General features: G+C 42.8%; 2 protein-coding genes across 5 annotated transcripts in view; one reads left to right on the forward strand and one right to left on the reverse strand.

Moving 5' to 3' along the window:
* Positions 1–1,272: 1,272 nt before the first annotated feature.
* On the forward strand, positions 1,273–23,725 carry luc7l3 (LUC7-like 3 pre-mRNA splicing factor). The gene is made up of 11 exons (XM_048611077.1): positions 1,273–1,311; positions 2,169–2,235; positions 5,825–5,864; positions 5,947–6,094; positions 6,355–6,429; positions 7,226–7,330; positions 7,416–7,577; positions 8,361–8,638; positions 11,744–11,910; positions 19,002–19,201; positions 23,116–23,725. The coding sequence occupies exons 1-10, from the start codon at positions 1,273–1,275 to the stop codon at positions 19,166–19,168; spliced, it is 1,248 nt and encodes a 415-aa protein (XP_048467034.1). The 3' UTR covers positions 19,169–19,201; positions 23,116–23,725.
* A 1,058-nt stretch (positions 23,726–24,783) lies between these two features.
* The window catches only part of abcc3 (ATP-binding cassette, sub-family C (CFTR/MRP), member 3), a 116,400-nt gene continuing 115,453 nt past the window's right edge, over positions 24,784–25,730 (reverse strand). For all 4 annotated transcript variants that reach the window (XM_048610739.1, XM_048610740.1, XM_048610745.1 and 1 more), the window contains 2 exons: positions 25,313–25,507; positions 24,784–25,207 (listed from right to left, as the gene is read on the reverse strand). In XM_048610739.1, coding sequence (XP_048466696.1) covers positions 25,099–25,207; positions 25,313–25,507 — 304 coding nt within the window. In that variant the 3' untranslated portion in view covers positions 24,784–25,098. The remainder of the gene's footprint in view (positions 25,208–25,312; positions 25,508–25,730) is intronic.

Genomic DNA, 25,730 nt, shown 5'->3' on the forward strand with positions numbered 1-25,730 from the left:
CATCTGCAGTTCCTACTATCTCTGTTCTTGTGCTGATGTCTTGTTTGGGACCTAGGTTAACTGTTAATCAATAAAGTATGGTAGTGTAAAACCTGTCAAAGTGCTTGTAGATTTTTTTTTCTGAAGAAGGGTCTAGGCCCGAAACGTCAGCTTACCTGCTCCTCTGCTGCTTGGCCTGCTGTGTTCATCCAGCTCTGCACCTGGTTATCTCAAAGTGCTTGTAGATTCTTCTTTCTTTGGCTCTGTCCCTACTGACCTTTATTTTGACGAGGCAGCAGTTAGGAATTGGGTGTGACTTAACAGTTTTAAGTGGAATACCCTGTTGTAACATGCTGCTTGCCAATTTATTGAGCAATTTGAAAGATTCACCATTGATTGTGTTTTATGGTTTTTGTTTTATTTGTTCATGGATTCTGTACGTTGCTGGCAAAGCCAATGTTTATTGCTCTTTCGTAATTGTCCTTAAAACGGTGGTGAGTAGCTATCTTGATATGGTGTAGTTTGCACAGCAGGTACTCTTAGTGGTAAGGAAACTATTCCAGAATTTTGACCATGATGATTCAGGACCAGTGGTGAATTTCAAATAAGATGGTGTGTGAAGTAGAGGCAAACCCGTAGATTGTGGCGGTCACTGGCTTAGGAGGACCTTGGAAGACTGGCTGTCTGCCTGCTCACTTTGTCTTGATGTTGCCAGTGTTCAGATGGGTTGCAAACTCTTAGGAAGGTGAATATCAAGCAATGATGAGTCCATACAGAAAAGAGTTAGAGGGCTTGGTGACCTGGTGCAATGAGAAGAACCTCTGTCAATATTGGCAAACCAAAGAACTGATCACTGACTTCAGAAAAAAGGGAGGAGAACATGCCCTGTCTACATCAACAGTGCTGAGGTTGTGAGTGTCAAGTTCCTAGGAGTGACGAAAACCAACAACGGTCAAGAAGGAACAACAATGCTTCTTCCTCGGGTGGCTCAGGAAATTTAGCATGTCCACAAGGTCCCTCATCAACTTTTACAGATGCACCGTTGAAAGCATACTATCTGTCTGCATAATGGCCTAGTGTGGTAACTGCTGTGCCCAGGACCGTAAGAAAATACAGAAGGTGATGTGCGCAGTCCAGACCATTGCGGAAGCCAGCCTTCCATCCATGGATTCCATTTACATGGCTTGTTGCCACGGAAGAGCTGCCAACATCAAAGACCTATCGCACCCCAGCAATACTCTCCCTCAACCTCTTCCATCAGGCAGAAGAGATAGAGTTTGAACACGAGCCTGCATGTTCAAGAACAGCTTCTTCCCGGCTGTTAGTATTCTGGTGAATGGATGCTCTAATTTCAAATGATGCTGATCTTACTAATGTTCATCTTGAGAAGCGCACGCTCTTTGTGATGTAACTTTATGCCTCTGTCTAGTTTTATTTTACTGTATGATCTGTATGTCCTTCTATACTATGATCTGCCTGTACCACTCAGAGTTTTTCACTGTGCTGCAGTGCATGTGACAATAAATCAATCAATCCTCATTTTAGTTCTTTTTACCCTGTCTTGAACCTTTTTATGGTGTGGAAGCTCACCTCTGGTATTTTGCCAAATGACAACTTATGAATGTGAGTGTTTTTCAACCAGTGTCACATGCTGTCCATATTCCTTTCAGCAGGGCCCCTCTGACGATAGAAGCAGAAACCCTGGATGATTTGCTTATGTCTCCCAACATGAGTGCTGAGCCTGTCAGTAAGAATGTGACTGTCCTGTCTCTGCAAAGTCTGGACTTTGATTCTCAATCTCTGATTCACTCGTTTACTGTGCAGTGCATGCACTAACAGGCTCATTACAGTGACTCCTGTGGCTGAAACTTGGGCGTACGTTTTACACCCCTGTTTTGTTTCCTGAAATAAATGCAATATCTGTCCGGATCTGATTGAGAATCTAAAAAGATGGTAATCTGCAGCAAAGGCTGTATTCATCCAGAGTTACATAGAGCTGATTGGCTTGAAGTATTGCTTTTGTTTTGTTCTTAGATTCCTTAGCAACACCCAGGGGCTGCTGTGTTATTTTAACCCCTTGGCTGGTGTACTGCAGAATGGGACTGGGATGTTGGGGTGGAATGGATGCATGTTGTGAAAGAGAATCTGCTACTGAAACTAGTAACCAGTTTCTATTTTGTCTTTCCCAGGTATGTAAATATTTCCTGTGTGGATTCTGTCCGGCTGAGTTATTTACTAACACACGCTCTGATCTGGGTAAGAATGCTTCATATATGCAAAACTTTCCTGTTTAGTTCTAGTTCATAGAATCCTTACAGTGTGGAAACAGACCCTCAGAGCATCCCACCCAGACCCATCCACCTATAACCCACCTAATCTACAAATTTCTGAACTCTATGCGCAATTTAGTATGACCAATCCACCTAACTTGCACATCTTTGGACTGTGGGAGGAAACCGGAGCAAACCCACACAGACACGGGGAGAATGTGCAAACTCCACACACAGTCACCCGAGGGGTGGAATCTAATCTGGGTCCCTGGCACTGTGAGGCAGCAGTGCTAACCACTGAGCCACTGTGTTGCCCAGTTAGTGGAGATATTGTAGTAACCTACATATGCTGGTAGTTAAAGCAAGGGCAGCTGTCTCTAGGGTTCCTGCTCACTCTACTGACTGAAACTCCTAACTGGCATGTGTGCCTTTCAAGATAATGTGGCATAGCAGTGATGCCCCGCAGTGGATTTGACTTCCATAACCTGTTTGAGAGATGGTGAAGAATTGCTGGTGCCTGTGGGTGTGTATTCCAGAAAGCAACTGATGAATGAACTGACCCCAGTCAGAATTAGCATCCCAGTAGGCAAGAACAACAGGAAGAAATTAAGCAGCATCTGATTATAATTCTCCCTCACCTTCTGTTCACCTATAAACCCTGTACTTATTGATGTATATTAGCAACATCTTGAATTTAAGATCCCCATCTCTCCATTTCAAATCTCTCCGTTTATAGATCCTGGTGTAGGTGATGGCAAAGCCATGATTGTCATGGTATTGAACCACAACTGTCATAATTCAGAGAAGGTTATGAAGGCTAAATACTGAACTAGTCATTACTGGGCACCAAGATGTAGATTGACATACATTTACAAAGCACCTCTGTCAATCTCTGGACCTCCTAAAGCTTTGTAACCAATTTAGAATTTTTGAAGTGTGGTCAGTTAATTTGTGCTTAGTAAGAATCCATGGTAATGTTGTGATAAATGACCAGAGTGGTGGTGGTAGTGAGATAAAATTGATCTGGGATACCCTGGAGAACCCCCACAATTTTGATTAGTCACAGGAGCACAGACATCCATCTACCAGGCGGGTGGAACCTTGGTTTGTTTGGTCTGTTTCGAAATGTATGGTTTCCAGATGAAGATTTATAGCAGTAATGTCAAGTCTTGTTTCATTCAATAATGCACGGAAATAACATGGTGTATGAATTGTAAGAACAGGTGTTAGAGACTGAATCACCTCAGAACTGTACAGCTTTACTACACAGTAAAGGGCACTTGAGGCTCTTTAGCCTGTACCAGATTGCTGCTTAATTGATTCATTATTAATTTCACAGCTTCACTTCCATTGTGTCACCTTGCAAGTCCCTTACCCTACCCTTAAAATATAATGGATTCTGCTTTTCATGTTCCCTATGGCAAAGCATTTCACTCTGTAAAGACATTACTGCCAGTTTGTCGTCTTATTTTTAAAATTGATGGATTTTCATTCCTGTGTTTAAAGGAAGTAGCCGTAGAAATAGTGGATGCATTGGTAGTCATCATCCAAGATTCTTTAGACTTTGGAACAGTTCCTACAGATTGGAGGGTAGCTAATCTAGCTTCACCATTTAGAAATGGAAGTAGAGAGAAAACTGAATTTTTGACCTGTGAGTCTGACGTTGGCAATGGGGAATATGCTGGAGTCTGTTATTGAGGATATTATGGCAGAACACTTTGAAAACAGGAGTAGAATCAGACACAGCATGGATTTACAAAAGGGAAATCATGCTTGACAAATCTACTCAACTTCTTTAAGGATATAACTAGAGGAGTTCATCAGGGAAGCTAATGGATGTGTGTTATTTGGACTTTCAGAAAACCTTTGACAAATCCCACGAGATCTATATCTAACATTAAAGCAGTGTGGGATTGGAGGTAGTGTATTAAGATGGATGGAAAATTGGTTAGCAGACAGGGAACAGTGTAGGAAAAAATGGGTCTTGTTCTGAATTGCGGTGAGGTTACTGCAGGGATCAGTGCTAGGACCCAAGCTATTCACAATAAATGTTCATGATTTAGATGAGGGAACTAAACTTACTATCTGAAAATTCACATGACACAAAGCTAGGTGAAAGGATGTGTTGTGAGAATAGAGATGTTGCAGTGTGATGTGGGCAGGGTGAGAAAGTGGGTAAATGCATGGGAGATGCAGTATAATGTGCATCTACTTTGGTAGCAAAAATAGGAAGGCGGATTATTATTTGGCTGTAAACTGAGGGGAACGTTCAATGAGACCTGGATGTTATAACTGGGAATATATAACAAATTGATTCCTGGGATGGCAGGACTGATGTAAGAGGAGACAAACAGGAGGCTGGAAGAACACAGCAGGAAGAAGGGTAATACCTGAGACGTTGACTGCTCCTTTCCTCCAGATGCTGCCTGGCCTCCTGTTTGTCTATCTTTGATTCCAGCATCTGCAGTCTTTTTGTCTCTAACTGACATAGGAGAGATTGATTCAGTTAGGATTGTATTCACTGGTGTTTAGAAGCACTTTTTTTCAGGCAGTGATGGGGCGATCTCCTAGAAACCCATAAATTTCTAATAGGGCTAGACAGTGTGATTGCAGGAAGGATATTGCTGATTGAGAGTAAGTTCAGAACTAGGGATCATAGTTACGGGGTAAGCTTCTTTAAGGTCTAAAATGAGAAATTTTTCACTGAGCAGTGAGCCTTTTGAATTCACTCCCACAACGTGTGGTTGAGGCTAAAGCATTGTTTTCAAGGAGGTAGATAGAACTGTTGTGGCTGAATGGATCAAGGGTATGGAAAGAGGATGGGATTCGAGTATTTAGCTCGATCGGCCATGATCCTATTAACTGGCAGAGCAAGCTTGAGGTGTCAAATGACCTAATCCTGCTCCTATCTACTATGCCTTTGAGTATAGCCTTTTAAACTTGTATAGATACTTTAACGTGATGACATTCTGGGGCTTTGCGGGACCAAGCACATTATAACACTAAGCAATGTAGTGGTAATATATGGGAGCAAGAGTTCGATTAAAGAATTGGGATGAGTCTGGAGATTAGAAAGTTAAGTGGTTGCTTTCGACTGGTGCAGATTCAGTGGACTGAGGGTCCTATCTGTCTTGTAGACTTAGTCAGAAGATAGGATGATTAAAGCTCCTTTTTCTGCCTTTTACCAGAGGGGTAGGGGTCTCCTCATAACCAGTTTCCATTTCAGCCATCACTACTTCTGAATCTGCAGTCCAGCTGACTGCAAGCACCCTCTGCCTGGCATAATGCATTCAATAAATTGATTATTGATGCCTTACACTTCAACTTTTTGTTCTTGTTCATAAAACAAAAATTGGTTTTGGCTTTTTCCATGGCTTTTTCTACATATGCTTTTATGTTTTGATATACAGTCTTTGAGAGGGAATGGCATTTAAGACAAACATAAAAAGAGGTTCCTCACTATAGACTTTTTGATGGTCTAGATTGGTGTTTTGCTGAATGACCTGTTGTGGCATTGTGGTCATTATGGCAGATGTAGCTTTTGCAATATTAACTTCTGATTTTTGCTCCTGAAGGTCCCTGTGAGAAGATTCATGATGACAACCTGCGGAAATAGTAAGTTTCTTGCTTTGTGGCTTCTTGTATATTGTCCCAACACCCTGAATATCCAAGTTATATCTGGCATTTGCTCCCACAGCTATGAGAAGAGCTCTCGTTTTATGAAAGTGGGCTATGAGAAAGACTTCTTGCGTTATCTGCAAAACCTGATGGCTGATGTTGAGCGGCGGATCCGTCGAGGTCATGCTCGGTTGGCGCTATCCCAGAACACGACACCTGGAACAGCGGTAAATGCCAGGCTTGGGCACTGATTCACTGTTAACAGCTTAAACCTTCCCCAATCTCATTCTTCAACATAGTCTCATTCTATAGACACATAGCTAAGCCCACTCGGTGGGAATGTTTGTAAAGCAGTTGGTTTGTTGAGAGCGAGTAGTGTGTGGAGGGATTTGCATGGTGAGGAGTGTATGTGTACAGTGGAGTGTGTGATTAGTTGCTGTGCAAACATTGCTGTTTCTGAGTTACTCATTCTGTCTGTCTCTTGCAGACCGGAGGGCCTGTGAGTAAGAATGAAGAGAAAGGTCAGGTTTTAACAGAGAAAATCGAAGAACTCCTGGAACAGGTAAGAGCTGAGAGTGGAGCTGCTCTAATAACTCTGGGAAAAGGCTGGGTTTTAGGTTTCCTGAATTTACTTTGATTTGTTGATCAAGTGGTCAGCAGAAAATTGAACCAGCCATCCTTTGTTAGTAAAATGTCTGTATCCAGACAATCCCATGAATGCTGGCTCTGCATTCTGCCATTTGGCAGGCCAAGGCATGGCCCTGAAACTCCCAAGTGCCTTTCTGGAGTCAGTTGATTATGGTCTGTATGAGAGGCTGGTTTGAGGAATTTCCCATGAAGTTATTAATCAGATTACACTGTGCCTCCGATACAAGGGGCTGGAGGAGGCAGATCATTTCCAAAAATGTTCATCCCATGTGGTGGCTCATGCAGATACACAGCATTGTGACTGCACATTCCTTTGTCAGCTGGATATGGATTCAAGTCTTTCAGGTTGATATTCTGAATGCAGTGCTTTGGGAGTGTTACACTGTCAGATGTTGTCTTTCAGATCAAATGTTAAATTGAGGCTGATTTTGTTGTCCTCGCTGGTGAATGAAAGTCATCCTATGGGATTATTTTGACAAAACGGGGGTTCTTGGAGGTGTCCTGACCTATAATCATCCTTCTATCAAGATCACTGAAGCAAATTATCAAATTCTCGTCTTGTTGTTTGAGGGAAATTGCTATGTACTAACTGGTTGCTGTGTTCACTATGTTAGGAGTGTTGCTGCACTTCTAAAGCACTTCCCTGGCTGTGAAATGTTCTGAGGAGGTGAAAGACGCTTGTAATCCGATCTTGCTTTGATTTTTCTCAGATTGAGGAGCTGGGCTCTGAGGGGAAAGTGGAAGAGGCCCAGGGTATGATGAAACTTGTCGAACAGCTGAAAGATGAGCGAGAGCAACTGCGATCTGCCAGCTCGGTGAGGCTTATTGGCTTGCCGTCTTTTATTATTTCACATGGTTGGATGCATGACCCTACAGGATATTTTTTAAATAATTCTGCAGACCATCGAGAGCTTTGCGGCCCAGGAGAAGCAGATGGAGGTGTGTGAAGTGTGTGGTGCATTCCTCATCGTAGGAGACGCGCAGTCCAGGGTGGATGATCACTTAATGGGGAAGCAGCACATGGGCTATGCGAAGATCAAAGCAACTGTGGAGGAACTAAAGGTTAGTGCAAGGCTGGTGTGTTACAAATACTGTGTTGAACTGAGGATATACCTGACCTGGAGTCCCTAGGTTCGGTTCTGGGCACCAGAAGGGAGTGAGTGTAGCATAAATTGATCAGAACATAATGGGATAGAAAAACTTAATTGAGGGCAGCGTGCAAAGACAACAAATGTTTTTTTCCCTTGGAAGATTGAGGTGATTAAGTTGTGTGTGTGCGCGTATGTCTTGGGGGTGTGGATAGGAGACAATGACTTGCAGACTGTGGTCTCATGTATCTGCTTCCATCCATCTGGATGGTAGAGGTCATGGTTTTGGAAGGTGCTTTCGAAGGAGCCTTGGTGAACTGCTGCAGTGCATCTTGTAGATACTCACTGCTGCTGCTAAGCATCAGTGGAGGGAGCGAATGTTTAAAGTTTTGAATGGCTGCCTTGTCCTGGATAGTGTCAAAGCTGCAGTGCTCCAGACAAGTTGAGTGTTCCATCACATTTCTGACTTGGCTTTGGGAAGTCAGGCGATGAGGTTGCTGCAGAATTCTCAATCCGCTGTTGTAGCGCAGTATTTTACTCGCTAGTCCAGTTCAGGATATGGATATTGATAGGGGATTCAGTGATGGTAATGCCATTGAATGTCAGGGGGTGATGGCTAGCTTCTCTTGTTGGGAATGGTCATTACCTGGCACGTGTGGCATCCCTGTTTTTCCAGGTCTTGCTGCATTTGGAATGAGCTGCTTCATTGTATAATATGGTGTTCTGGCTGTGTATTTAGTGTTTTATTTCTGTCCAGGAGAAGGTTCGGAAGAAGACTGAAGAGCCAGAACGTGATGACAAATTAAAACGTGAGAGAGAAGAACGGGAGCTGGAACGAGAGCGTGAGCGGGAGGAGAGGGAGAAGAAACGGCGGCGGGAGGAGGAGGAGAAGGAGCGAGAGAGGGAGGCACGGCGTAGGAGGAGCCACTCACGGAGCCGGCATTCCCATTCTAGCCGGGCGTCCGACAGAAGGCGAAGCAGGTCACGAGAGCGCAAGCGGTCGCGCAGTAAGGAACGTGAAAAGAAACGCAGCAGGTAAGGAGCAGGTGATGTGGAGGGGAGCTGAGAGTTAGTGATGATTAGTGATCAGAAGCTGCCTCTTGGGTCAAGATGCTCCATCCTTCTGTTCATGAAACACACAAGTCTCCCAACACCTCAGTTTGTCTTCCCAGTCAGTAGACACTTCAGTCCTCTCGCTTGTGTGTGTACGCAGTGTTCCCGTGTATGCTACGATTATAGTTTCCTCACCCACCCCATTTCAATTGTCCTTCAACTGAGTGGCATGTTAGGCCCTTTCGGAGGGAGTTAAGAATTTACCACATTGGGGTGGCACGGTGGCTCAGTGGTCAGCACTGCTGCCTCACAGCACCAGGGACCCGATTCGATTCCATCCTCGGGCGACTGTCTGTGTGGAGTTTGCACGTTCTCCCCATGTCTGCGTGGGTTTCTTCTGGGTGTTCCGGTTTCCTCCCACAGTCCAAAGATGTGCAGGTTAGGTGGATTGGCTATGCTAAATTTCCCATAGTGTTCAGGGATGTGTAGATCAGGTGGGTTATACGGGAATGGGTCTGGGTGGGATGCTCTGAGGGTTGGTGTGGACTCGTTGGGCTGAAGGGCCTGTTTCCACACTGTAGGGATTCTATGATGCTGTGCGTCTGGAGTCACCTGTAGGCTAGACTGGGTAGGGACGACAGATTTCCTGCTTTAAAGGCCGTCAGTGAACCAGATGGATTTTTTTTTTAAACAGCAATTGATTATAGTCTTAAGTAATGGTTGCTGTGAAGCTAGCGGTATAGTACTGAGGTTCTCCTGACTCTGGTGGGAAGCTGTGGTTGTGGTTGTGGTGCAGCAGTTAGCCTGCAGTGCACCCATTCTTTCCTCTGCTTGGCATTGTACTGGTAAGTGGGATCCCCTGACAACCCAGTGCATTTATCTTTTGGAGTGCCCGTGTCTGAGCTATATATTGCAGCATCCAGTTTCCAGGAATATAGTCACTTAAGTAGCATGCCTGTGTTACTGCAAAGGTCCAGCAAATGCCATATTTATTTTACGGTCAAATGTGTTATTGTTGTTTCAACCCACGCAAGGAAATGAGAGTCCCCACAACAGGAAACTAAACAGTGAAATTCCTGCCTCCATGACTAATGAACAGCCAAAATTGATTTGTCAGTTCCTGGAATCTGAAGCCCATGTCAGCACTTGTCTTTCCTGTGGCTGACTTCCAAACTCTCCCACTCTCACTACTTTTATTCTCTTTTACCACACCTCTCCCACTTGGCAGTGGTTCAGGAGAGGAAAGTGACCAGGTGGAGTCAAGAGTAAGAAACTGTTAAATTAATGAGATAACAAGGTGTAGAGCTGGATGAGCACAGCAGGCCGAGCAGGAAAGCTGATGTTTCGGGTCTAGACCCTTCTTCAGAAATGGGGGAGGGGAAGGGGATTCTGGAATAAATAAGGAGAGAGGGGGAGGCGGATAGAAGACGGATAAAGGAGATGATAGGTGGAGAGGAGACAGACAGGTCAAGGAGGCAGGGTTGGAGCCAGTAAAGGTGAGCGTAGGTGGGCAGTTAGGGAGGGGATAGGTCGGTCCAGGGAGGACAGACAGGTCAAGGAGGTGGGATGAGGCCAGTAGGTAGGAGATGGGGGTGGGGCTTGAGGTGGGAGGAGTGGATAAGTGGGAGGACAGGTTAGGGAGGCGGGTACGAGCTGGGCTGGTTTTGGGATGAGGTCGGGGGATGGGAGATTTTGAAGCTTGTGAAGTCCACATTGATACCATTGGGCTGCAGGGTTCCCAAGCGAAATATGAGATGCTGTTCCTGCTACCTTTGGTTGGCATCGTTGTGCTACTGCAGGAGGCCCAGGATGGACATGTCGTCCAAGGAGTGGGAGGGGGAATTGAAATGGTTCATGACTGAGAGGTGCAGTTGTTTGTTGCGAACCGAGTGTAGGTGTTCCACAAAGCGATCCCCAAGCCTCCGCTTGGTTTTCCTGATGTAGAGGAGGCCACAACGGGAACAGTGGATACAGTATACCACATTAGCAGATGTGCAGGTGAACATCTGCTTGATGTGGAAAGTCGTCTTGAGGCCTGGGATGGGGTTGAGGGAGGAGGTATGGGGGCAGGTGTAGCACTTCCTGCGGTTGCAAGGAAAAGTGCCGGGTGTGGTGGGGCTGGTGGGGAGTGTGGAGCAGACAAGGGAGTCACGGAAAGAGTGGTCCCTCCGGAAAGCAGATAAGGGTGGGGAGGGAAAAATGTCTTTGGTAGTGGGGTCAGATTGCAGATGGCGGAAGTGTCGGAGGATGACGCTTTGGATCCGGAGGTTGGTGGGGTGGTACGTGAGGACGAGGGGGATTCTGTTTTGGCTGTTATTGTGGGGAGGGAGTGTGAGGGATGAGTTGCGGAAAATGCGAGAGACACGATCGAGGGCGTTTTCGACCACTGTGGAGGGGAAGTTGCGGTCCTTGAAAAACGAGGACATCTGGGATGTCTGGGAGTGGAATGCCTCCTCTCGGGATCAGATGTGGTGGAGGCGAAGGAGTTGGGAACAGGGGATGGCCTTTTTGCAGGAAGGTGGGTGAGAGGAGGTGTATTCTAGGTAGCTGTGGGAGTTGGTAGGCTTGAAATGGATATCGGTTTCCAGGTGATAAATTAATGAATTAAAACTCAAATAATTTAATTTTTGACCAGTTAATATGTGATCTAGTTGTTGTACAGCTTTTCTACACTTGTGTTGTTGACTTAATCAAGCAAGGTTGATTGCAAGAACGCATCAATAATGTAAGGGCATTTCTAGGGAGTTTATGAAACATTTTGAAATCCTTGCTAAGAACAATGAGACAAAGGTTTTTGAGGTTATCTCAGGGAGTGTTTTAAATTGGGCATACTTCCACATACTACATTTGTTATTCATTTTGTTTATTACTTCACATTTGATAGTGTTTTTTTTTTTGCAAATCTGTTATATTTTCTGACGTGGCTGTGTTGAATTTCATTAGATAATATTCCTGTGAAACACTTTTTTTGAGACATCTACTGCATTAAAGGTGCTAGATAATTAAAAGTTTTTTTGTGTTAAGATATGTTAGCAAAGTGTTAAATTTCATTTTTAAGCATGCACTTCAATTTTGATTTCACAAAAGGGGTGAGGATCGGCGGAGCAGAGACCGCTCTGAGAGAAGCAGAGACCGATCAGAAAGGAAACACCGGTCCCGGAGTCGGGATCGGCGCCGATCACGAAGTCGGGATGTCAGGTCACACAAACACAGAAGTAGGAGCAGGGAGAAAGAGAGAAGGTCAAAGGACAAAGGTACAGGCATCCAGGCTCTGCCTGACTGTGTTTTTCTACATTATATGTTGATTTGTCTCACTGATATCTCCCAAGGCCTTTCCCCAGCATGGAGCCAGTTACATTAAGGTGCTTGTGTGTCTGCAGTGCAGGAACTGTGGTTTGCAAACTAAACCTGCAGTTACAGATGTTCCGAGCACTGTTGGATGAGCCCAGCTATGTGTCAGTGAGCTGTGTATCTGTCAAACCCGCAACTCCAGCCCTGGATCGAACTTGGAGTGTCAATCTTGATTCCCCCACTCCTGCATATGCTAAATGTGACAGCTGGTTTGGCTGGATGTGACAACAATCCCTCTTCACCCGACACATTCTGTGCAACTGTCCTGCGAGCACAGTCGCTTCAAATCCAAATGATTGGCAGATGGAATGTCCTAATATTGACTACCTCAGTGTTGATGTAATCATTGTAGAGATGTTTATTAAAAGAATAAATCTGAAATCCCAATTTCTTACTGAAAGAGTTAAACCACAAGATCTACAGTATAAGCAAAATAATTTTAAGTGAATCTAACAAAGCAAACACTACCTTGGGTATACCCTAAACTTAGAATATTCATAAATTAAACTTGAATTAACAGGTAAATTGATTGTAAACTATGCATTATAAGTAAACTATGCATTATACACATTATGAAATGGTCAGTTTACTCGCCATTTACAGTATACTTTCCTCTTGCATTTGACCCTCCCAAAATGCATCACCTCACACTTGTCTAGATTAAACTCCCAAGAGTGGGTTTCTCTTTTCTGTTTACTTTTTCAGTTAGGGTCTGTCTCTCAACTTTTGAAACCACACATTCCATCCCAAAATATTGTGAAAATAATTTACTTGTTAAAGAGATGCAGCACTGCTGGCAAGTAGACTTTTTTTTAACCCCAATGGCCTGGCGAAGGTGGTAATGAGCTTTTGTCTTGGATAGCTGCTGCATCCAAAGCACTGATCCAGGATTTTGACCTCAATGACAAAAAGACAATATAATTTCAAGTCTTGGTGAAGGTGGTCGTGTTCCCATGCGTTTGCTGCCCTTGTCCTTCTGGATGGTAGCGATCATGGGTTTGGAAGATGAGATGTTACAATGAATCTTATGGGTGGTACATGCTGTTGCTGCTGTGGTGATGGAGGAATTGTTTTATTCATTCACTGGCTGAGGGCATTGCTGGCTAGGCAGCATTTATTGCCCATCCCTAATTGTCCAACCCAGAGGATAGTTAAGAGCCAATCACATTGTTGAGAGTCTGGAGTCACATGTAGGTCAGACCAGGTAAGTATGGACATTAGTCAACCAGGTGGGTTTTTCCCGACAATCAACAATGGATTCATGGTTATCATTAGATTCCTAATTCCAGATAATTATTGAATTCAAATTCCACCATCTGCCATGGCAGGATTTGAACCCGGGTCCCCCGAACATTATCTGGGTCTTTGGATTAACAGTCCAGCGATAATACCACTAGGCCATTGCCTGCCCCTAGTGAATGTGGAAGGTATTGGATAGGGCACCAATCAACTGGACTGCTTTGTCCTGGGCAGTGTTAAGTTTCTTGTGTTGTCAGAGCTCTACTTATCCAGGCAAATGGAGAGTGTTCCATCACCCTCCTGACATACATGTGATTTTATATTTGGAGGGAGTGAAGATTGGATCCAGATGAGTGTTTTAAACTTAAATAAGGGAATTATGAGGGCAAGAAAACAGAGCTAGCTAAATTGAACTGGAAATTTAGGTTAAGAAATAGATCAATAAAGATACAGTGGCAAATATTAAAAGGGATGTTGCAGAATACACAAAATCAGTACATTCCAAAGGAGAGAGGACAGATAGGGTCAAAGATGTTATCAAGCAGCCAAGAATTGTGAACTTTTCAGGAAGAATAAAAATAGCATTATCTAAATGAGAGCTCTGAGATGTAGAGAGATCTGGGTATCCAAGTGCATGAATTGCAAAAGGTTAATATGCAGGTGCAGCAAATGATTAGGAAAGCTTATAGAATATAATTTATCGCAAGGGAGTTGAATAGAAAAGTAGGGAGAGTATGCATTGGGTACACAGGCACTGATGAGACCGCATCTGGAGTACATCCCAAGGGAGGATGAATCAACCATGGCTGCCCAGGGAAGTGGGGCAACATTGAAACAAAATAAAAAACATACAATATGGGGAAGATTAAAGGCAACTGGAGGATAGTGGTGTTTAAAAACCAGCAGAGGATAACCTTTTTAAAAAAAAAAAGCAAAGAGGGGGACGAACACAAAATGAGAGTATGCTAACTTGTAATATAAAAGAACATTACAAGAGTAATTTTTAGATGTCTACAAGGTAAGAGAGGTGAAGAGTGGTCATTCGACCACTGGAAAATGAGGCTGGAGAGATTGACATGGGAACAAAGATATGGTGGAGGAACTGAATAGGTACTTTGCATCAGTTTTCACGGTGGAAGATGCCAGCAATGTACAAGAACTTCAAGAGAGTCAGGGAGCAGAGGTGAGTATAGTAGCCATTGTTGAGGAGAAGGTGGGTAAATCACTTTGACTACATGGACTACTCCCTAGAGCTCTGAAGGAGATAGCTGTGTAGATTGTAGAGCCATTGGTGGTGTTTCGGGAATCACTGGAGTCAGGGAGGGTGCCAGAGGACTGGAAAATGGCTAATGTAACACCCCTGTTTAAATAGGAAGAGAAGCAGAAGACAAGCAGCCATAAGCTGTTAGCCTGACCTTGGTCCATAGAACCACAGAAATGATAGAGCAGAGAAGGGGGGCATTCAGCCCACCTCGTCCATGCTTACCCAAAGACACCTAGATGCCTTTTCTAATCCCACTTTCCCTATGGAACACCACTTGAAACAACTTTTCATTTGGAAGAGCAGCCATCGACCATTACTCTTTGTTTTCTGTTACTTAGCCAGTGATACATTACCCTGTCCCCCATTGGCTTTTACTTTTTTGACTACCCTTCTGTGTGGTACCTTGTCAAATGCCTTACTAAAGTAGACACCATCCATTGCACTATTCTCATCGCTTCTCCTTATCACTTCCTCGAAAAATTGAATCAAATTTATAAGGAATGACCTTCCCTTAACAAAGCCAAGGTGACTATCCCCAACTAGTCCATGCCTTTCTAAATGACAATTTATCCAATTTCCCAGGATTGATTCTAACAATTTGCCCACCACCGATGTAAGACTAACTGGCCTATAATTGATTGGCATTTCCTTTGTACCCTCTTTAACCAACGGAAACACATTTGCATTCCTCCAGCACGTGTCTAATAGAGATTGGAAAATAATGCTCTGAGCTTCTGCTATTTCCTCCTTGACCTCCTTCAACATCCCAGTGAACAATCCATTTGGCCCTTATGACTTGTCCACTTCCAAGAATTTCAACTTTTCTAAGTTTCTCTCTTGTTATAATTATTTTGTCAAATATTTCACGCTTCCTTTTGGAGCACTATAGCCATATCAGCCCTTTCCTTTGTGAATAAGGAGACAAAAAATTCATTTAAAATCTTCCCATATCCTCTGCATCTTCAGACAAGTTTCCTTAATTTCTGATAGTTCCCATTTTTTCTTTAACTATCCTCTTGCTCTTCCTATACTGGCAAAACATCTTTGGATTTTCCTTTATCTTGCTGGTATTTTTTCATACCCTCTGATTTCCTTATTTCTTTTTTAACTTGATCTCTGTACTTTGTGTTCACCTAGGCGATCTGCAGTGTTGAGTTTTTTTTGGTAACTATTGTAAGCTCTCTCTTTCTGTTTGATCTTCCCCTGTATTTTTCTAGACAACCACAGGAGTCTAGATTTGGCAGTACCATTCTTATTTTTGGAGGGGACATCCTTCATGCTGTAAAGATCTCGTTTAGTGCTTACCACTGGTTTACCACTGATTTATCCTTTAGCAGTCCTGCCCAATTCACCTCAGCCAAATCATTTCTCAGTTTTGTAAAATTTGCCTACTCCTGGTTAAGGACTTTTCCTCCTGATTTCCCTGTCCTTTTCCACAATAATACTAAATCTATCTGAATTGTGGTCACTATCCCTGAAATGGTAGCCTGCTGTCTCTTCGCTCACTTGTCCCTCTTCGTTTCCCAAAACTAAATCCAGCATTGCATCTCCTCTTGTTGAGCATGTCACACGTTAAGAAAACTTTCTGGACATGGTGTATGACATGACATTCCCAGTGCGTGAATTTTTCACCTTCAATGCCACTTGTATTGTTTGAAACACAGTTGATATTAGGATAGTTAGTCTCCTACAATTATTGCCCACTTATTCCTACAGGCAAAATATTTTCGTTTTGTATGTTCCTCTATCTCCTCCTCTCTATTTGGGGTCTGTAGTATACTAGTAGTGTGACTGCCCTTTTTTAGTTCCTAAACTCAACCCATAAAGCCTCATTTGTTAACCCATTTAGTATATCATCCCTTCTCACGATTGTAATTGATTCTTTAATCAATACTGCTACTGCCTTTTTTTTTGTCCCCCAGTCTATTCTGCCTCCCATTTCCTGATCTGAATGTGATCCATCTAAGACTTCACTTTGGTTCTCATCCACCTGCCTCAACAACCGATCCAGCCAAAGCCCCAGCAAGGATATTTGTCCCCGGTCTACCCAGATGCAAGCTGTCAGTTTGTACAGGTCCCACCTTCCCCAGAAACAGGCCCAATCCCTCAAGAATCTAAACCCCTGTCTGGTATGCCATCTCTCCTGGCACACATTTAACTTATGCCTGTTGTTGCTAGCATGTGGCACTGGGAATAGTCCTGAGATTACGGTGTGTGACATTCTGCATTTTAATTTATTTCCAAATTTCCTAAAGGTGCTTGGTAAGATTTTAGAGTCCATTACTAACGATGAGATTGCAGAGTACTTGGAAGTGCATGGTAAAATAGGACTGAGTCAGCACAGCTTAGTCAAGGGAAACTCCTACCTGATAAACCTGTTAGAATTCTTTGAGGAGGTAACAGGCAAGTTAGATAAAGGAGAGCCAGTTGACAAGATCTGTTTGGATTTCCAAAAGGTCACAGGAAGCTGCTAAATAGCTTAAGAGCCCATGGTGTTAGAGACAAGGTACTGACAGAGGATTGGCTGACTGGCAGAAAGCAGAGAGTAGGGATAAAGGGGTCTCTCTCAGGATGGCAGCCGGTGGCTAGTGGAGTTGTGCAGGGATCTATGCTGGGACCACAATATCCATGTTAAACTTTAAACTTTAAGGATCTGGACAAAGGAACTGAGGGTATTGTTGCTAAGTTTGCAGATGATACAGTAGTGTTGCGAAAAGTGGGGAGGCTGCAGAAAGACTTGGAAAGGCTGGGAGAGTGGGCAAAGAAATGGCAAATGGAATGCAGTTGGGAAAGTGAGAGGTTTTGTACTTTGGGAAGAAGAATAGAGGCTTAGACTATTTTCTAAACGAGGAAAGGCTTTGGAAATCTGAAGCACAAAGGGAATTAGAAGTCCCAGTTCAGGACTGGGACAGAACATACTGGTTCAGTTGGCAGCTAGAAAGGCAAATGTAATGTTAGTATTCACTTCAAGAGGCCTAGAGCATGGATGTACAGCTGTGGCTATATAAGGCTTTAGACAGATCACATTTGGAATATTGTGAGCAGTTTTGGGCCCCATATCTAAGAAAGGATGTGCTGCTGTTGGCAGGGGTCTGGAGGAGGTTTGCAAGAATGATCCCGGGGCCGACGGGCTCCTCATGAGTGGTTTAGGACTCTGGGTATGTACTGGATGGTGTTTAGAAGGACTGGGGGAGTCTCATTGACACTTCCAGAATACTGAGAGATCGGGGTAGAGTGGATGTAGAATGATGTTTTCACTAATAGGAGAGAGTGGAACCTGAGGGCACAGCCTCAGTGAAAGGACAACACTTTAGAACTGTAATGAAGAGGACTTTCTTTAGTCAGAGGGTGGTGAATCTGTTGAACTCATTGCTGCAAGAGGGCTGTGGAGGCCAAGTCATTGACTGTATTTAAGACAGTGTTAGGTAGGTACTTGTTCTTATCAAGGGTTACAGGGAGAAGGCAGGATAATGGGGTTGAGAAATATATCAGCCATGGTCGAATGGCCTAATTCTGCTCTTGTGTCTTATGGCCAACATAATAAAGGAGGGATGGAATGCTTTTGAAGCAGTTTAGGAAAGGTATAGAAGTGTAATGCCTGGAATGGGCGGGTTGCCTTATGCGATGAAAGATGGACGGGCTTGGTTTATATCTGCAGGAGTTTAGAAGAGTCAGAAGTGACATTATTGAAATAGTATCATGAAGGTGGAGGGCTTTGACAGGGTGAATCTTAAAAGGATATTTCCTCTTATGGGCGAATTTAGTGTTTAAATGGAGTTGCCAATTTAAAAGATTCTTTTCCCTGTGTCAGGAGTCTTTGGAATGGTTTGAGCAAGGGTTTACAGGTTACTGAGTAGGTGAGACTAAGGTCTAATGATTGTATTGAATAGGGGAGAAGGCTGAAGGGGGCTGAGTGACGTGCACCTCCTGTTTGAAGTACGTGGGCATTGGGAAGTGAAGAGTAAGTTGCCTGCTCTTGTTGCTGCAGTATTTAAATGTCCCCTAGAATGTTGATGGGAGGAATTCTTTGATGTTAATTAACATTGCATAGTGAACAAAAGCTGAAGGAAAGCTTTGAAAATACTTCAAAATCAAATCAGTCCAGTGGATGTTTAATGTGGTGTCTTTATCGGGTTACAACCATACCTTCTGTGCTTGGAATGTAAAAGTTAAAACATTAATGACAGGAAACCGTGTTACCAGTTGGCCCATTGGGTGGTGACTGCACAGTAACAATCAACTCCACTCCCCAGCTCTCTTCCTGTTCTGTTTTGAAAGTTACTATTGAATCCGTTTTCACAACCTGTAGAGCTGATGTGTTCCAGATCACCACAACTCATGGCTGTTTAAAAAATGAAAATCTTTTAATTTCCCCTCAAATTTTAAAGCCATTGATAAATGAACCAATCCTGCTGCCATCTCCATTCAACCATTACCTGAAAATAATGCTACTGTCTGCAGTTAGTTTGCATTGACATTTCTGCCTTTCAGAAAGAAGAGACTCTGATGAGATGAGGAAAAGCAGTCGGAAATCCAGTCAGACAGACAAAGAGAGTGCAGAGCCTCGACCAGACGCCATGGAGGTGGACGCCACTAAAAGCGAGGTCAATGGGAGAGATGAAGACCTAAAATCTGAAGGTGACACTCAGTCCAATTAAAACTGATCTGATTTGACCTCAGATCAGACCAAGGTAAGTGTCTCTTTTGCATTCCTCGGTTAGGGTTTGCCCTTTGTTTTTGTTTGGTTCGCTTTAGCAGTGCAGTGTAAGTATTGCAACAGAGAAGATGGAGAGACTCTAACCAACAAACGCACGGGAAGGTATACTGTGTAAAACGCCGAGCGAGGACTACAGACTAGTCTTGACAGATTAAGAGACAAAATGTGCGTCTGGGAGACACTAGGTACTTTACTTTACCTCTGCATATTCTATATAATGTACTGAAACCTGGTCCTCATTTCTGTTCCGTATTGGATCTGGTGAATGGCAATGAATGGATTTGTTTTAAAAAATAATGTTAAGAAAACTGTAAAATTTGGGGCAATTGATTAGACTGTGTGGGTTGGTTGGTTGGTTGCTGTGAATTGTTATCAGTTGAATAAGTTAGAATTCATTAAGTAGGTGGAGAATGGTTTTTTCCTGTTTCTGTAACTGCATCTAAGGCATCTATTTGAAAAAAAAATTAGTTTTAACAAAATCTGTTAATGTCACGGATGTTGTAGATTTTTTTGTTTTTTTTATGTTTTTTTTTTAAAAAAAAATCTGCCTTGCACTCTAATGGAGTCTTTCTGTAACTCGAGCCAATAGCTTGGATTGATGGAAGTGTAGGGTTTATGACTAAGTGAACCTGAGAACCATATCTCACACTGCGCTGGTCTTGTGAGCCGCCCATGAAAGCAAATTAAAAATGAAGGAATCAGTGAATGAATTGCAGGTACTCATGCCAGGTACACTCCTTTCTCTACACACCTCCGTGTTTGAATGCTTTTGCCTGTTTTTAAAAATAAATCTTTATCTTTTTTTTTAAAGCTTGCTATTTCATAATGTATTTGCTGATCATGTTTAACACAGGATTTAAATATTCGTTTCCTGTCACCATAATTTTTTTTGACAATTGTGGAATTGTTTCTGTGCAGATTTGTTACAGAATTCTCTTCAAACTACAGGGGATGGAAGGGAATTTTCAAGAATTAACTTTACTTTTCACATAAATTTAAAACAAACCAAAAGCTGTAGCAGCCTCCTGTTTGCGTGCAGTACATTACAGGTCCTAGCACAGAGGTACGACTTGCGAGTTCTTTGCCCCTCCGTCCCCCTTCCTTGCCCTCCCATCCCATGTCCAGTGAGCTCTTGGTACAATGGTGCCCTGCCATGGCTGATGAAATTGTTTTTGTTACTTATTAAATACAGAAAGACATTTGAATGGCAGTGACTTTGGTTGCAACTTGGGCAAAGGAATTGTCAATATTAATTCTTTGCTTGTGATCAGCTTCCTGGCTGATCAGCTGCTGGCCCAACTAAACATGATTGTGAATCTGTGGAAAGTTTTTAAAGTAGCAATGAAGCACCATGAAAGTGTGAATAATGATATTCAGCAGATATTTCTGGCACGTGTACACACTGACAGGTCAGTATTGCCAGAGACTGCCAGGACACAGTCTCTGCCCATTTGATCAGGTGGATGTACTGGAGCCTGTTTGACTCCATTGTTCTCTAGTACCAACCCTCTTGTCTCCCATCACACATTCCAGCTATTAAATGAAGCCAGAGTACTGGCCTCAAGATGTTACAGCTAACACCTTCAATTAATAAACATTTCCAGGTGCCTGTCTGAAACTGGTTCCCTGAACCTTACCTGTATTTATCTGAATTGTACCGTATTGAAGTATTTTCTCCAGTACACATTTCCCTCTAAAATAACCTTTTCAGAACTGATGAGTCCCAGCCTCTGAATTCCAGTCTCACTCTGGGGCTGTACCTTTTTTCTGTGTAGGAACAGAAGGCCTGAAGATGGGATGTGAGCAAAAACTGTTGAAGGGGATAGGGCAGGTTGAGAATTTGGTGAAAAAAGGCATGCATAACCCTGGGCGTTTTTAAAAATAAAGGCATAGGGTAAAAGTGAAGGGAATTATGGTGAATCTTTTTATAAAACATTGGTACAGCCTCAACTGGAGTATGTGTCCAAACCTGGGCACTGCACTTCAGGAAGGATGCAAAGACTTTAAAGAGGTGTAGAAAAGACTTAGAAGAATGTTTTCCAGGCCTGAGGAAAGTCAGTTATATGGATAAATTAGAGAAGCTAGGTTTCTTTACCGAAGTTAAATCTGAGGTTTGATCGAGGTGTTGAAAATTATTTACTGGGACAGCAGATTAAGAAATGTACTTGCATTGGGGGGAGGGTCTTAAACTTGGAAGATCACTGTTATAGAGAGCTGACATAGTCTCCACTGATTGGCCTCTGGTGCCAATAGTGTCCCCCCATGGAAACTGAATATGTTGTTAAAATTTCAAAACATATCTTTAATAATTATGCACGTCACATCCAGATAACATTTGTTGTATATGTGGCATTGCTACATCCTTTTACTGCTTCACAGTGACAGCAGGAGCTCTCATCTCAAATCCCACATCAATGATCAGCCTTCAGAGGTAACCTGAAGGAAAGTGAAAGCTTTGGCATTAATACTTACCTGTAATGGCCAGCATGATACATCATTGAATCAGTATCTTTGGTCTATTTCTGGGCTACTCACAGCCCACTGTTAAATTATAGGCAGTTAGTAAGTGATACTAACGGAAAGATTACTGAGCTAAGTCATGAATTATTTCTCTGCCACCCCTGAGTCTGCTTTGACTCAGTCAGTCACTCACGTTCACTCAATACAGTAGTTCGTCACCACCTTGGTGCGTTTTATCTTCAAAGCACTAGGAATGCAAGTAGTTGTTTGTTCTTCTGTGCTGTTGTTTTAAAAACCAGATCTTACCAATCCCCTTATCCTCCTGCACATCACTGTGTCTGAGAGTGCACATTGCTTAATTACTGACAAACTCGGAGTGACTTATTCATTGAAGTACTTTGGGATGCTCTGTGCTTGTGTAAAGGCTACATGAATCATCATTGTGGTTGCATCTACTGATCCAATTATAACAGTAGATTTAATTATAAATAATTTGAGAAAACAGCCTATAATTTTATCTGTGGGGCTCACTAACTCTAGATTCCCTGACAACATTGTGCTGACAGTACTGTGTTTAATCATATTTAATATTGCAGGGATGGGAGAAACATTGCAATGATGAATTAATAAATACGGTTTCAGTTGGTTTGAAGAAGGGGTTTATGGATCTCAACTATGTCAGTGGGGAACATAGAATATGAGTTACTCTTTAAATTGGAGTGAACAGGTGGAATTCAGGGCAGGAGAATCGCATATAGAAATGGAATCCAGGGAACTGGGCAGATGGCAGAGTCCATGATATATTTCAATGCTGGTTTGATGGACCAAATGGCTGTTTCTCTGCACTTTTCTTAATTCCCATGTTGCCTTCACATATCCGCAAGGATGATGTTTAAAATTTGTAAACAAGTGAAGCATTCTTTAAAGTGAACATTATGCTGAGGTTACTGTAGAAATTACAATTAAACATTAACTGGTTTGTTTAAGGCAGCAGCACACGTCAAGGAGAGCTTTCCAGTAAAGAATTAATATTGACCAACCACAAGGTAAAATGTTTTTCACAAATGTATGGTCACTGCCCTTGACCCTTTTTATGTTGTGTGATAAATTGGTTGACAAACTCTGTATGCTGTCTGTCATTACAGATGGGAGATTACAGTAAATCACTACTTAAGGATACAGTAGAGGTGGGCTGTTTACACTCTGAGAAAGGGTTTCCTTTTCTAGGTTAGAGCTGTAGCCAGTCGTTAGCAGAAATCCCAGAAGACCAGTGCTCTGTGTAGGGCAGTAGGAAGTCTCCAAGAGGTACTTTCCTTTTGCCTTTTTTTAAAAAACAGAAAATAAATGGTTGTGTACAATGGTGAGCAAGTTTATGCGTCCATTTTCAATGATTCTAATTGCATGTTGTTGAATCTTTAATTTCTACAGGCGTGGCCGTTTTTGAAGATGTCAAGGAATCCCAGTGAAGATTCGACTGCTCGACCTGAAGTCTCTGCCCAGTTAAAACAAGGTGAAAGAAAACTGTAGTGGTGTAGGGAGAGGGAGAGAGTGAGAGAGAAATTGTAATTTTTAAGCAAAAAAGGATTCATTTCAGGACTTTTATGTATGATTAGCTGCCCAAAGAAGTTCCCGTTTCTTGTGCTTGCAATACTCTTTTTCACTAACAGTGAACTCGAGTCCTGTTTTTTTTTCCAAGTGTCAGACTAAAGTGAGCAGCACCCAAACCATGTGACCTGCAAATGTATACCCAATGGTTTCCTTGACGTTTAAATTTCTTGGCAAACTGCAATCTGTAAATATACAGGCCACAAAGTTGTATAGAGCTGTTTTGATTAAGAGGCTGATTTTTACCATGCTCCTGTCGCCACTATCTTCTTTTTTGGTTTTTGTAGTACTAGGCTGCCTGCCTCTTTCTCAGTTGCCCATCCAGCTGTGAGGACGAGTGTTTTTCCCTGCCCTGCTGTTCCTGTATTTTGAAAATGGTTGCTGTAATTTGCAAATTTTAGTGTTGAATATGAATAAATTTTTTTTCAGTAAATCTTTCATTGTGCCTTGTGTTTGTGGCTCACATTTTTTCAGGTGGGGCAAGAGTTAGTTTTGATCTCTAAACTAAGCCATGTCAACTTGTTCTTGTACTTGTATTACCAGTCACAGCCTTTGGGGTGCAGCATCCCTCTATTTTCTATAACGTCATCTTGCTAATTGCAGTGGGTACCTTGTGCTGCAGTCTGGTTGGCAAATACTCGTTGGGTCTGAAGGTTAAGTCCTATGTGGAGACTTGAGCCTATAAAGCAGGCTGACATTGTTGTACTGGGGAATGCTGACATATATTTAATTTCTATTTTAGATGAGCCATCTAAACTGATATCTTTTCTGCATCCTCTGGATGTATGAGAACCAAAGGCACTATTTCAAAGAAGCATATTCTTCCTAGGGTCCTGCACAATGTTTTGGGTATGTTTGATCTACCAGCCAACTGGTTGAGTTTAAGTTCTATTAATAAATTTGGGATTGAAGGTTAAATCTGAATGATTGTGATCATTAAATGATCATTGCATAATATAAATCCATTTGGTTCACTAATGTCCTTTAGGGAAGGAAATCTGTTGTCCTTATCTGGTCTGGCTTACGGGTGACTCCAGACTCTCAGCAATGTGATTGACCCATAACTGTCCTCTGAAATGGTATTGGTATTGGTATTGGTTCAGTTTAGTTCAAGGGCAATTAGGGATGGACAGCAACTGCCTACCTCACCAACAATGTCCACATTCCATGGAAAAAAAAACTCATTGTTTGCAATATCTTTGTGGTAATCTGGACGCCTTTGACTGTTTCATTGGCTGGAAAACACTTGGAAAAGTGAATGCAACAGTCATTTGGATCACCAAACCAGCATTCAGATGTTGTCAAAGTTACTATAATTGCATGCTATTTGTATGCTGGTGTATTGGCTACTTTACTAGCTGAGTCCTGCTTGGTATAGGGAGTCTGATAACTGTTCTCGGTGAAACAACTTGTTTCCTAATTCCTTTTTTACCATGGTGCTGACACGCGCCCGCGCCCTCGCCCGCCCGCGTCGAGTCAGGTCCATGGATATACCTTTTGTAAAAATCTTGTTTTATTGAAACAGCAAACTCCTGTAGGGGTCATATTCCTGTAGTTGGAGTTCCTTTTATATATTTACAAAGAATCAAACTCCTGCACTTAAATGCTTAACGTATAAATACATCAAGTACAAAAATAGAGTGCTGTTCAGTGATTTTACAAAAAAGAAGCAATCTCTTGGTCTCCTGAGTGAGAATGGATTTTCTTTGGCATTAACCTCGGAACCAGTTGGTCTGAAGCTCTAATTCCCAGCGTGGTGCCCAGGATTTCTACCATCTTTGCTGCAAAGGTTTGTAACGGTTTAGCTCATACCAGCCCAGCATCCTTAGCCATGCTGTAGAAGATTCCCTTCTGTGCAATGAGATTGCTTGGTGTATCAAACTCTGCTATCCTCCCCCTCTCCAGCACCAAGACCCTGCAGAAAGAAAGGTGAGTAAAATCATTCAATGGTCATTAGATGGCTGCTTCCAGCTGGAATCCATTGTCATGTTATTGATTTTAAATGGTCACCCTGTCTCACCTGGTGTAATCCATGATTGTGTTCAAACGATGTGCAATGGTGAGAACAGTACAGTTCTCAAACTGGGTCCTGATAGTCGACTGTATCAAGTCGTCGGTCTCCAGGTCAACAGCCGCAGTAGCCTCATCAAGAATCAGAATCCGTGTCTTTCGAAGGAGGGCTCTTGCAAGGCACACAAGCTGCCTTTGCCCCACACTGAGGGATAAAGTAAGGAATTTAAATCAGAACAATGAAACTGAGGGATTGGTTTTCAAAGTCATTAACTGTGGTGAACTGTGCAGCTGACTGCTGTTGGTTTGTAGCTTTTCTCTGACTGGATTCTCTAATCTAGCCCAAGTGACCACTTTCACACACAAGCAGTGCATTGGCATGAAGTCACAGCCAAGACTAAGCCTGTCAAGAACTGATGCTCATGACA

This window comes from Rhincodon typus, chromosome 23 (assembly GCF_021869965.1).
Source record: "Rhincodon typus isolate 14 chromosome 23, sRhiTyp1.1, whole genome shotgun sequence".
Lineage (NCBI taxonomy): Eukaryota > Metazoa > Chordata > Chondrichthyes > Orectolobiformes > Rhincodontidae > Rhincodon > Rhincodon typus.

Excerpts from the sequence above, each read along its gene's own strand:
- luc7l3 (XM_048611077.1), top strand. The coding sequence starts at position 1,273 with ATGTTCAAGAACAGCTTCTTCCCGGCTGTTAGTATTCTG. Across the intron at positions 7,578-8,360 it reads CAACTGTGGAGGAACTAAAG|GAGAAGGTTCGGAAGAAGAC; the intron begins GTTAGTGCAAGG and ends ATTTCTGTCCAG. Across the intron at positions 8,639-11,743 it reads CGTGAAAAGAAACGCAGCAG|GGGTGAGGATCGGCGGAGCA; the intron begins GTAAGGAGCAGG and ends ATTTCACAAAAG.